The sequence below is a fragment of the Chiloscyllium plagiosum genome, unplaced genomic scaffold (assembly GCF_037043375.1).
Source record: "Chiloscyllium plagiosum isolate Xiang-an unplaced genomic scaffold, Cpla_swu_hap1 HiC_scaffold_2, whole genome shotgun sequence".
NCBI classification, from domain to species: domain Eukaryota; kingdom Metazoa; phylum Chordata; class Chondrichthyes; order Orectolobiformes; family Hemiscylliidae; genus Chiloscyllium; species Chiloscyllium plagiosum.
In genome coordinates, this window is record NW_028270140.1 from 75,614,215 (window position 1) to 75,627,604 (window position 13,390).

At 36.9% G+C, this 13,390-nt stretch overlaps 1 protein-coding gene across 2 annotated transcripts in view; it reads right to left on the minus strand.

The window, feature by feature from the left end:
- Positions 1–13,390, minus strand: part of pcsk5b (proprotein convertase subtilisin/kexin type 5b) — a 371,873-nt gene that overhangs the window by 55,515 nt on the left and 302,968 nt on the right. For both annotated transcript variants that reach the window (XM_043712351.2, XM_043712341.2), the window contains exon 25: positions 1,471–1,513. In XM_043712351.2, the coding sequence (XP_043568286.1) occupies positions 1,471–1,513 (43 nt within the window). The remainder of the gene's footprint in view (positions 1–1,470; positions 1,514–13,390) is intronic.

Sequence of the window (13,390 nt, forward strand, 5' to 3'; positions counted from 1 at the left end):
GTTGGGTGTTAGGTCCAGGAAGTTTCAGATGAAAGGGTGTGGATCATGGGAGACAATGGTGGGTCAGAGGTTCAGTTTAATAGTTACACAAGCATTAGACTAGGTTTTTAATCTTCAAATGTTTCCTGGTTAATTAATAAACTTAAATATGTCAGAAACCCACTGCATTATTTGGCTAGAGGGCGTGGGATTCTTGGAAGGTTTCAGACACTAGGAAATGCTCATCAGAATTTTCAAATTCCTGGGTAATTCCCTTGGAGTCAGCAGTTCTGGGAAACCTGCATGTTCCCAGGAACTGGTCCAATCTAAGCTACAGAAACAATAGCTACCTAGCCATCAAAATTTCTGGGCCAAAGATTTAAAATTGTACTATCACATTTATATGGATGACATTGTAAACATGAGAAGAAACTCTTGAAATATAAAGGTATTTTGAATAATACTATTCACTCCTTTGTAATTTATAGCAAATATTTTTATGTAGTTTTTTTTACTTTGGCACTAGGGGAATAAAATCAAAATCCTGTGTTCTATGAAAGTCCTCATCATATACTCAATTATTATCAAGTCCAAAGACTATCTATAGTTGTATTTAAAGGGGATTTTACAAATAAAAGTCCTGTGACCTTGCTCACATTTAGAATGAGATAATGAGGGATGAGGATTTTCAGTTTCCACCCAAAACAAGCAAGAGTAGAAAATATTAACCTCAGTTTCGGGTCCTGTTATAAAATATCATCAACAATTACTTTAAGCAATGTTGGTTGGGCTGTTCAACATCTGTACTTGAAATCTTCCAGCATGTCCAACTACAACATTTGACCCGGTATCCTTTCTAAACATGTATCAAATAGACATGCATCTGTTTGACCATTAGTAGCTCCCTTGAAAATTGCACTGAAAGATGGCTAAGCTCCTCCAAACTACCTGACCCCTTCATTTTCCTCTGCTGACTGCACTTCTTTAGATTAAAAAAAGCTGGAAGTCAGTTTTAAATCACCTTTGAGTATCATTTAACTGCATTTGTTTTAACAACCTGACAATAATTACATCACAGCATTAGGAACTGTAAACAATTATCAGTTACTAATTCCAAAGGAAAGGATTAATTTTGTCAATATATATTGCACAATTTCAATATAAAATAGAAACATGCATCATTGGTATCGTGGTAGAACTTAACCGTTCATCTATCAAATCTTCTGTCATAAATGTATCAAACTACTGCAGGAAAGAGTAATGTTGGCAAACAGCTCCAGAGGTTAGCAAGATCATTTGCTCCATCTTTTGAGTGAAAAGCCAGGGAAAATGGATAATTACTAGAAATAAATGTCTGCAATTATTCTTTTTTTAGGAGCAATGCAAATTAAACATTGTCCACCCTTTAAAAGAGAAATAATTGCAATTTGGTTGTTTCTTATACAGAGTTCATTTTAAAAGATAATAAGGTGAAGAGAAAAATGAACTTACATGTAGTAGCCCCCTTTACACAATGTACATAGTCTTGGATCATCTGTACAAAAAATAAAAATCCTGATGAGTAGCAGTTGTAAACATAGAATGGGTTAACCTTTGAGTCAGATATTCTATTCAGTCTCTGGGCCATTTGCTGCAAAAGTCCAGATGACATTCTTTGAAAAAAGCTTCGATGTAGGTTTGCAAATCCATCAAAAAAATTGACCTGAAGTTTGTTTTTCACAGTAACTAATAGACAAGTAAATTCATCTAAAAAAAATTAAACAAAATGTGATAGGTCTATCAGCAATTCAGGTACGTTACACCTATCTAGCACTGTGCATATAGGTATGTGTGTATGTGTTGAGGTGAGGTATTGGTGGTGGCTGGAGCATAGTGAGGGTTGCAATAAAGAAATCGGAAAATTCAGCAACGTTTTTCTAATTAGGATGATTCCTTTCAGAGACAAATTAGGATAAAATCCAGAGAAGTACTATGCCTTTAAGGTTCAACAAAGATTTTCACTGTCCCTTCATGCCACTACTGTTGCTGATAGCTATGAGAGAACCGAACAACATGGATAATGATATACATTGTGCACTGTACGTAATGGTAACACAAGGGATATACATGCTTGACAAATAAATGCCAGCTTTTATTGCATTGGACTAGGTTAGTATTTTTAAGCAATATATTTAATTTTCCTGTTTGTAATATAATTTGTTCAAATGTGAATGAGTTTCTAAATTATCCTTTGTTCCGCAACTCAAGCCAAATAGGCTTGTTCTTCAAAATAACTTTTATCAATGTACAACCACCAATTAGGTCTTCCCACCTAATAAGAATATCATATGTAACAGACTCTTTGACATGAATCAATAGAACTGAATGTGGTTGTGTGAAGAAAAAAAGTTAGAAATGAGGTACAATTTGGCTATTTCAAATATTAATAAATGGAAGTGTTCAGGGTATTGTAGGTTTGGGAAAATTGATTTTAATAGGTTGAGACAAACTCTGTTCATGATAAACTGGGTAAATCTGTTTATGGATAAAACAAGAAAAGATCAAAGGGAGTGGCTTTCAAAAAAACCATTATACAGACAGTTCAAAAACCTCTTTTGCCAAAAACAGGGAGAAAGTAAAGGATAATTAAAAGAAAAGAAAAATGGAAAATGCAAAAGCTAGCATAAATCCTGGTGCATGATAAGCACACAAGATGTAAAGGAAATCAAAGGAGAAAAAAGTGAAAGCCACAAAAAGTAGTAAAAAAAATTAAACAGAATATCAAAATCAGCAGAAAACAATCATTATACGTGATGAAAGATAGGGTTGTAAGAAGTGATATAAATCACTTGAAAACCTATAATGATCATACTGTGAATGGCAATAAGGCATTGTGGTCCTGCATTGGTATTTATAAAAGGGGAAGAGGATAGAATGCTGGACATTCCAATGAAATGAATAATTAACCAGGGAGCTGAGTTCACTAAAGTTTATGTCAGCAAAAATATGATAAATTACGAAAGTAATGGTCCCTAGAACCTGATGTTTTAAAGGAGAGGTGTGCAGATGCCCTAATTATAATCTTACAAACTTCAGTCTTTTAGGACACTTTGCTTTAGATTGGAAAATAAGGTATGTCAGGAAGTACATTAATCATGGGTGGCATTAATTTTCATGTAGATTCGGATAGTCAGATTAGCAGGGAAAGCCTCAAGGAAGAGTTAATCAAATGTATTTGGGATAGTTTACTAGAAAGAATTTACATGTATTTGGAAAGTCAAGGGCAGATTAGGGATAGTCAACATGGCATTGTACCTGGGACACTAACTTAATTCAGTTTTTTGAAGAAGTGATAAAGAAGATTAATGAAGGCAGGTGTTGTCTAAATGGACTTTAGCAATTTCCACATGGTAAACTGGTTAACAAGATTAGATCACATATAATATCGGGACACAAAATTGGTTTGAAGGTAGGAGACAGAGAGTGGTGGTGGAGGGTTGCTTTTCAGACTGAAGGCCTGTGACCAACGGTATACTGGAAAGATCGGTGTTGGGTCCACTACTTTTTGTCATTTATATAAATGATTTAGATGTGAATATAGGAGTTATGGTTTTGTAGGTTTGCATATGACACCAAAATTGGTGGTGTAGTGGACGGTGAAGAAGATTACCACAGAGTACAATGGGATCTTGGTTGAGCTAGGCAAATGGACTGAGTAGTGGCAGATGGAGATTAATTTAGATAATTGTGAGGTGCTGCATTTTGGAAAGGCAAATCAGGGAAGGACTTATACACTTAATGGTAAGGTCCTGGGGAGTGTTGCTGAACAAAGAGAACTTGGGGTTCTTTGAAAGTGGAGTTGCAGGTAGATAGGATCCTGAAGAATGTGTTTGGTACATTTGCCTTTATCGGTCAGTGCATTGAGCTTAGGAGTTAGGAGGTCATTTTATAACTGTACAGGACATTGTTAGGCCACTTTTGGAATACTGTGTGCAATTTTGGTCTCCTGCTACAGAAAAGATGTGAAACTTGAAAACATTCAGAAAAGATTTACAAGGATGTTGCCAGGGTTCAGGGAAGAGAGCTACAGAGAGGCTGAATAGGCTGGGGCTATTTTCCCTCGAATATCAGAGGCTGAGAGGTGACCTGATAGAGGTTTATAAAACCATGAATGGCAAGGTCTTTTTCCCAAGGTAGGGGAGTCCAAAACTAGAGGGCATAGGTTTGAGAGGAGATGGGAAAGATTTAAACCGGACCTAAGGGGCAACTTCTTTACACAGAGGATGGTTTGCAAATGGAATGAGTTGCCAGAGGAGATGGTACAATTACAACATTTAAAAGACATCTGAATTGGTGTATGGATAGGTAGGGTTTAGAGGGATATGGACCAAATGCTGGCAAATGGGACTAGATTAATTTAGGATATCACATCAGCATGAATGAGTTGGACCATGCTATACATCGCTATGACTATATGATTCTATAACAATTGGTGCTTACAAATGTATTGCTGGAAAAGCATAGCAGGTCAGGCAGCATCAAAGGAGAAGGAGAATCGACGTTTCAGGCATAAGCCCTTCTTCAGGAATGAGGAGGGTGTGCCAAGCAGGCTAAGATAAAAGGTAGGGAGGAGGGACTTGGGGGAGGGGCGTTGGGAATGCGATAGGTGGAAGGAGGTTAAGGTGAGGGAATCAGTGGTCAGGCTATTTTGATTTTGGTGATGTATAACATGGTAGGTTTAATAAAAAGATGTCATATTTCCTCAGAAACAGTGACCATAACATGATAGAATTTTGCGTTCAGTTTGAAATGGACGAACTTGGGCTTGAAACAACTACACTAAGCTAAAATAAGGGAAATTAAAATGAATGAGGGCAATGTTAGCTGGGGTTATCTGGGGAAGGTATTTACCAGCATGTACAGTTGAGTATTAATGGCAGACATTTAAGAAACTAACTCATGTTCACAGCAAAGATGAGAAAGAAGGATTATAGGAAGGGGAAAAGACAACTATGACTAACCAGGGATGTTAAAGACAGCATCAGATTGAAAGATGAAACACACAATGCGGCAAAGAATAGTGGTAAATTGGAGCATTAGAATTTGTTAAAATCAACAAAAGACAACCAAGATGAAGAATAAAAGGAGAGAGAAAATAATGTTTGAGGGCCAGCTTGCATAATTAAGATGGACAGCAAGAGCATCTTTAAATGTGTGAAAAGGAAGAAAGAAGCCAAAGTGAATATATACCCCTGAGAGAATGTGGCTGGGGAAATAATAATGGGGAACCAGGAAATGGCAGAGGAGCTAAATAAATAGTATGCATCAGACTTCACAGTATGAATCATGAATAACATACCAAAATTACAAAATATTTAAGGGGCAAAAGGATAGGAAATAAATACAATAATTATCTCAAGAAGACAAAATAGTGAAACTAATGGGGCTAAAGACCAATAAGTCCCCTAGACCTGATAGGGTGTATTCTACGATATTAAAGGAAGTAGCTGCAGATATATAGGATAAATTAAAGTAGCCTTGCAGGAATTCTTAGGTTCTGCAGAAGTCTCAGAGAATTTCAAAAATGTGAAAATAACACATTTATTTAAAAAGGCAAAGAACCGGAAAATGGATAACTATAGTCCAGTTAGCTTAACGTACATTACTGGGAAAATGTTAGTCTGTTACAAACGATGCAATAGTAGAGCATTTAGAAATACACAATATAATTAAGCGGAGTCAGCATGGATTTATGAAGGGAAAATCATTCCTGGCAACTGTATTAGAACTGTTTGAGGAGGTAACAAGCAGGATAGATAAAGGGGAAGCAAAGAATGTAATATATTTAGATTTTCAAAAGTCATTTGATAAGGTGCCACACATTAAGCTAATTAATAAGAGCCAATGATGTTGGAGGTGGTATATTAGCATGGATAGAGGATTGGCTAATTATTGGAAAACAGAGTTTAGGAAAAGGCTGGCAATGTGTAACTAGTGGAGTGCCACAGGGTTCAGTGCTGGGATCATGATTATTTACAATTGTCTATCAATGAGTTGGATGAGGAAAATGAAAGTACTTTAGACAAGTTTGCAGATGACACAAAGAGTTTGCAGACGGATATAGACAGTTAAGTGAGTGGCCAAAAACTTGGCAAATAGAATGTAATGTGAGGAAATTTGAGGTTATGCATTTTGGTAGGAAGAATAGATGAGCTGAATATTAGTTAAATGGAGAAAGGCTGCAAAAAGGGATTGAGGAGTTCTCAAAGATGAATCACAAAAGAGTTAGCATTCAAGTTCAGCAGGTAATAGAGAAGGCAAATGAAATGTTGGCCTTTATTTCGAAGGGAATGAAATATAAAAACAAGGAGGTTTTGTTAAAACTGTACAAGTCACTGGTCAGACCATAGCTGGAATACTGTGAATACATTTTTGGATCCCTTTTCTAAAGAATAACATACTGGTATTGGAGGCAGTCTAGAGAAGGTTCATTAGGCTGGTCCCAGCTATGGAAGAATTGCCTTATGAAGAGAGGTTGACTAGGTTGGGCCTGAAAGGACTTGGCAAGGTAAGTTGTTTCCCCTTGTGGGAAAGTCCCAGAGCAGAGGGTGTAATCTCAGAAAAAGGGGGAACACATTTAGACATAGATAAGGAGAAATTTTCTTTCTCGTGGACTTGTTTATTTAATTCTTTACCACAGAGAACTGATGAAGTGAGGTCATTAGTGATATTCAGGAATTATGGGAAACAGCAGGAAAGTGGGGTTGAGGACTATCAGGTCAGCCATGATCTTATGGAATGGTGGAGAAGAATTGGTGGGCTGAATGGCCTACTTCTGTTCCTTGGTTGTACAGTCTTAGAAATGTGCATGAGACAGAAACCAGGAAATATTAACTTAAAATTACCCTTAACAAATGTGATGAGGAGATTATAATTAAAAATAGAATAACTGAGCACTGAAATATTTCAGCTGCTCTCAGAAATATTACTACTTCAAATTAAGTGAATGGACAAAACTGTGGCAAATAGATATAAATATAGGCAAATGAGGGCATTTACTTTGGATCTCAAAAAAGAAAGACTTGCATTTATACAGCACTTTCCATGGACGTTTGAAAGGGCTTTACAGCTGTGAAATGAAATACTTCTGAAGTGTAGTCATCATTGTAATATAGGAAATGTGGCAATAATCTTTGTACACAGCAAGATCCCACAAATAACAATTTGTTAAAAATCACTGGCTGCTTTTATAATGTTGATGTTGAAAATTTTAAGCAAAACCTTTTCTGAATGGTAAAAATCAGAAACTATGAAAGCCGAAAAGATTTGGAGCACCATTTGGAGCAGTACATAGACTACTGTGGATGATTGATCATTAATGTTTTGGACTGGTACAGAAAATAATCATAATGACTAATGGAATGATGGCCTGTATAGAATACAAGAGCATTGAAATTGTTTTACTGCTATGCAAAGCTATGTTTGTTCCACATTTGGAGTACTGTAAATAGATATGGGTACCATATCTGAAGAGGTGTAGATTGACCTTGGGGAAAGTACACCACACACATATAAAACTTCTGGAATTAAATTTCAAAGAGAGATTACACAAATTGGACTTGTATTTCCTGAAGTTTAGAAGGTTAAGGGTGGGATTGGATGAAAATTTTCTGGCTATTAGGGGCACAAATATGGTACAAAGAGAGAAAAGATTCCTGCTAGATGGAAAATCTAGGTGCGGGATTTTTAACTCCTACTGAAGATGAGCATGGAGACAAGAGGGCTTGAAAATTCTCACTGCTAGCCAGTGTACTGGCTTGAAAACACTATGCTGTCCTTGGGCCATTTCCTGGAAATGAGGGGGATTATCAGGGCAGGTAGTTAACTGAGATAGCTAAAAGTATATTAAGGCTTATTGTAAACTATCAGTTGGCAAGCATCAGCAATCAGTTTAGTTCTCTACCTTATTCTGACAGTGACCTTGCTATCCTTGGCCTCCAGCAATGTTCAGTGCTAACCACTGTGCCACCGTGTCTGCGTGGGTTTCCTCCGGGTGCTCCGGTTTCCTCCCACAGTCCAAAGATGTGCAGGTCAGGTGAATTGGCCATGCTAAATTGCCAGTATTGTTAGGTAAGGGGTAAATGTCGGGGTATGGGTGGGTTTCGCTTCGGCGGGTCAGTGTGGACTTGTTGGGCCGAAGGGCCTGTTTCCACACTGTAAGTAATCTAATCTAATCTAATCTAATCTAAATGTAAGGTTACGAAACAGCAGCGCATCTCTTGATTACATATTTTACAGCCCTTTGGATACAACAGTGATTCCAAAAATAGAAAATATTTTCCCTTACATTTTTCTTTCATTTTGAAACTTTGATCTCTTTCTTGCTCTCATTTTTGTTTTCTGACACTAATGTTTTGGTATTCATTCATAGAACATGGCTGTTCTCTCTCAGCCAGCATTTATTGCCTGTCCCTTATTGCCTTGGAGAAAGTGATGCTTCTTGAATAATTGCAGTTCTTGGGTTGTAGGGATAATCCACAGTGCTAGTTTCAACCCCTTCATTCTTTACTATTCCCTTTTGACCCTACTCCTCCAATACTGCCATTAGTATTTCCTGCCTCCCATTCTTCACTGGAACATTTATTCTTTTTCCTCCTCCATCCTGTGACTTGCAGAAAATGTGTACCATTTCAAACTTTTTCCAGTTCTGATAGCGAGTAACAAAGCTCAAATATTCACTCTATTTCTCACTCCATACTTGCTGCCAGGCTCAGTGATTATTTCAAGCATTTTCTTTTGTATTTCAGGTTTCCAGCATCTGAGAATTTTGTTTTGTCCATGTGGAACATGATGGCTTCTATACTGATGGAAGTGAAAATATCAGAGATAGCAATTGCTCAAAGGTAACAAACCCCCAGGTTTCATTCTGGAGAGAAGGCAGCACCTTGAGGAACACACAGGGAGGGAAATGGAAACTTATTTGGAGTTGAGGAGGGACGTTTGTTACAGGACCTAGAAATCCTTGTAGCACAGATCAAGGAGGATCCAGATGAAACTGCAGTGGATGAGAGAGGATGTTGGGTTGGCAATCAGAAAAGAGGGCAGGTAAGAGAAGATGGCAGGGAAGAGCAATGGGTTTAAATCAGCAATCAGAAGGTTTGGTAGATGTTGGGAAGTGGTGAGAGTGGATTTGGAGAGGAATGACAGCTGATTGTGGCAGAAGATAGTTTTCTTGAGGGGCCAGGAATGCAGTCTGCCTGTTCCTCCTAGCTCACAAGCAGTAATCTAAAGAAGAAATACCAACTTCACTGGTCTGCTCCTGCTTCCATTTTCACTGTTAAGTTTCAAGCCCTGGGAAAATGGTCAGCAAGTGTTATATGTGCATTAACTTTCTAACCATATTGTGGAAGTTTGTCTTAAATATTAGGATGAGAATGGAACAGAGACTTACCACACAAATCATGATGATAAAAATGATGAAAGGCACATTCGTCATTTACAATTTTTTTAACATGTATCTCTGATCGCCACCTGTCCTGAGATGGGGTTTAAATTCCAAATAAAAGTCAGATTGCGTCAATTGGGTAATATTCATTGCAGAGAAAATTGTTTGAGGAAAGGATGTGATTAATGGACAGAATGGTCTTTTCTCATTGTTTCAGATGCAGACTGTAGATTTTGAATGAAATTTAATATTGCTGTGACCATTGCCCTAACACTGTATCAATTATTGGTCAATTTACTATTTTTTAACACAGAAATCAAATCTGAGCCGACATGACACCGATTGTTAAAGTTCACTTGAGAATGTAACTTTATAAAAACATTTTGTGATTTATGTATGAAAGAACTGAAACCAACATGGTCACTCTAAAAGATGAGAGGCTTAACGAACAATCTAAGTCTCTTTCAATATATAATTTCAGTTACATCACACTGTAAACTTTTGCTATAAATTCTGTGTCTTACAATCTTATTCTCCACAACCACCTGATGAAGGAGCAGCGCTCAAAAAGCTAGTGCTTCCAAATAAATCTGTTGAACTATAATCTGATGTTGTGTGATTTTTAACTTTGTACACCCCAGTCCAATACCGATGTCTCCAAATCAAATCAAATTGATAAAGTCTTGATTTGTAATCTGTAAAGATAGCCAGAAGTAACTCTTAAATCATCTGTGATATTTAATCATGTCCAGTGAATGTCCAGCACTTTCAACAACTTCACTGGATTATTTTTAAAGTTTAAATTGTCAAAGCTATTAATTCAATCTGATCTCTTTTCTGTTTTTATTGGATGCTTTTCGAGTTCTACTTTACTAAGGCTGCCAAACCAAACACTGCAGACACACTGATAACAGCAATTGAGAATAATTTCATAGCTGTGTAACTGAAAGGACTGAGAAGTAGATTTTGAAGAAAAATAATCATATTCATATTTCACAGTTCTAATGGTACCATACCTATGATCCAATTTGTTTCTATGCCATGTTTACCACTAGACTCCAGGTAAAACTGCAAGTGAATTAGTTAATGTAGGTGCAGGCAGCAGCAAGTAATCAATAATGATTCTGTGCCATATTCACAGACAGAGTAACTAAATACTTAATGTCATTTTCTATTGCTTTTTGTCATAATAAATTTTAAAACATAAATATATTCATTCTTTTATTTATTTTCACCAACCTTATTTCTAGAATGACAAAAACTGTGGAACAGAATGTAGAATTTAATTTTGCACTTCATTAGGATTTTTTGCTTTTCCTCAGTAATTGATTTTTAAATATCCCATATGTTCCTGGGTGTGTTTTTGGAACCAAATCTCAAGGCCACTAAGCAAATTGGGATACATTCGGATTTTGTGCAATAGCGTAAAAGAGGTAAAACAAAAAGCACAACATATTTCACATCTCCCCTGAAGTTTGTTATCATTTAAGCCATTAAAGGTGTGTTATTTTTTGAGAAACAATGTTTGAAAACTGCAGTTTTTATTTTATCAGAATATTAAGATATTAAGGCAAAGTTATGCAAACAGGAGGTGAAAGATAATAGCTCATCATTTTCTCTTTACATATGCTAAACGTCTATCCCTTGCACATTGTGTATTTTATTTTAAATGTTCAGATGATTAGTTGCCTTTTTCACTTTTCTTCTTAATATTTCCTGAAGATGTGATATTCTGCCACTAGATGGCATCCAACACCTGGAGATTTCAGCATTAGGTGATTCCCAACATTCGTAAATGGTCCAATTGGTTGGCTTAGGTTTCAAAAACTGAAGGAAGAGTTAGACAGCCTTCATTTTAACATCTCATCACAAAGCCACACTTCTGACAATGCCACAGTTCCTTTGTACTACAGTGGAGTGTCAACCTAGATAATGAGCTCAAGCATCTGTATGCTCCTAACAATATGTGCTACTTTGCTATTTAACTATTTTTGAATTAAAGATAAATTTATGAGAACTAATATTTGACTTTTACATAAGAAGTTAAAGGTTGGCCCCACCACCCCTCAAATGGATGTTAAAAGTCCTAGATCACCAATTTGAAGAGTAGAGGAATTCTGTCCAGTGTCCTGTCCATAATTAATTTCTCTCAACAATTGAGACCAATTGATCATCATCACATTGTTGTTTATGGAAAATGCTTCTTGCCATTCCCTGCATTGCAACAATATAAAAGAAAATTGTTTGTTGTAGAGCATTTCAGGGAACTCTGAGGTCTTGACAAAGATATAAGTCTTCCTTTACTCAAACGTTATATAATGGAACCTATTTGAATATAAGCTAGCTCCTACACTGTTTTCTTTTTGTTCCAAACAAACAAATGATGCCTACTTTTGATCACAATGTAATGAAATATTAATATGCATAGCAAAAGGTTCATGCTATGAAAAATAAATGTTGGCAGCGGGTATATCCACTTTTGAAAGTTCATTTGCGAGGGCAAAAATGAATTCCAAAAGAAGTTGCCCCATAAATGGAGTGGAAGGAAATGGTGAGGAGCTGCCACTCCAACCATGCACTGGTTTACTTCCATGCTTGTGAGCAACAAATGCAGGAAAGGCACAGTTAGTGATTGAAGCAGTTTGGAAAGTCAATGCTTGCATTGAGGAATGTGGAGATTGCTGGGAGAGCATCTTTTTTCCAGGGGAGCAGTGACGAACGAGCTGCTGAGAGTTGCCTTTGGCTGGGATTGCGGTCTTTTGTCAAGGTTGGAAGTTCTGTATGCTCGGTCCATGCTAGCAGCATCTGCCTGGAGAAGATGGTAGGGTGACGCAGGAGGGGAGTGGGAGGAGACGTTGCAATGATATGTAGGGGAGAAAGAGGCTGTAAGAGGCTTGTGGTAAGGGGATGGGGGAAGGAAGGTTGCAAGTAGAATAAGGTGAGAAGAGCAGGCTACAAGACATGTAAAAAAGAGGAAGAAGCTTAATCACTTCATGACTCACTACACTCAAAATATGTAGTGTCTTCTGTTGTAATGAATTTACATTTGCGATTCAGATCCATCTATGGTAAATATGTTTCTATGAGTTGTAACCATATGGTTAAAATGTTAGAATTTTGGGTATGTGTGAAGGAAATTCAATAGCTGTGATCATTGTTGTTAGTGAAAGTTGTGTTTAGGGCGATGGGTTATTTAGTGTTGAAGTGTATGTCTGAAATTTTGAAAAAAAAATTCCTAACTTATTCCTGTTATCTGTGCCAATCTAAGTACTGTGGTGTCTAGGAAATTAATCTTTTCCTTGTGTTTTGTATCCTTTTCAAGAAGGAGTTCAATGTAGCTCTGAGGGCTAAAACGATCAAAGCACTCATGGACAAAGCAGGAACAGGGTACTGAGTTGGATGATCAACCTTTATCATATTTGAATGGCAGAGCCAGCTTGAAGGACTGAATGGCATACTCCTGCTCCTATTTTCTATGTTTCAAAGGTTATCATTAATGGAGAATTGGTAATCATTGAGAATATTGATAGAATATTTGATTTCTGCTTCTGTTGAACCAAAATACCCACATGTCATGCACATCCAAAGGCATTGTCACTACCTGATAGCAAGACCAATGAATGAATTAGTCAGAATGAAGAAAATAAAACCCAAAATCAAAGAAGCAGTTCCTGCAAATCGAAATGTTGCCTTTAGGAAATCTCAAGAACAGCCCGCAAAAAAGAAAATATATATTTTTACCCCAGGATATGTATTTCAGTAAATAAAAGACATATAGCTTGCAATTTCCTGTTAATCAGTTTTAGTGGGTAAAAAATCCTGATGTGAAAATTCCCAGGATGCATTTCCTGAAAGTGCACTCCCAATTAATGTTTTGGGTGGTGTTATGGCAATTCAGTTTGCAACAAAAAGAATCATGCAGCAAAACTCTTGCAGCAGTCCCACGGACCTTCACAGTGACACTTAGCTATACAGATTAGGAACGTG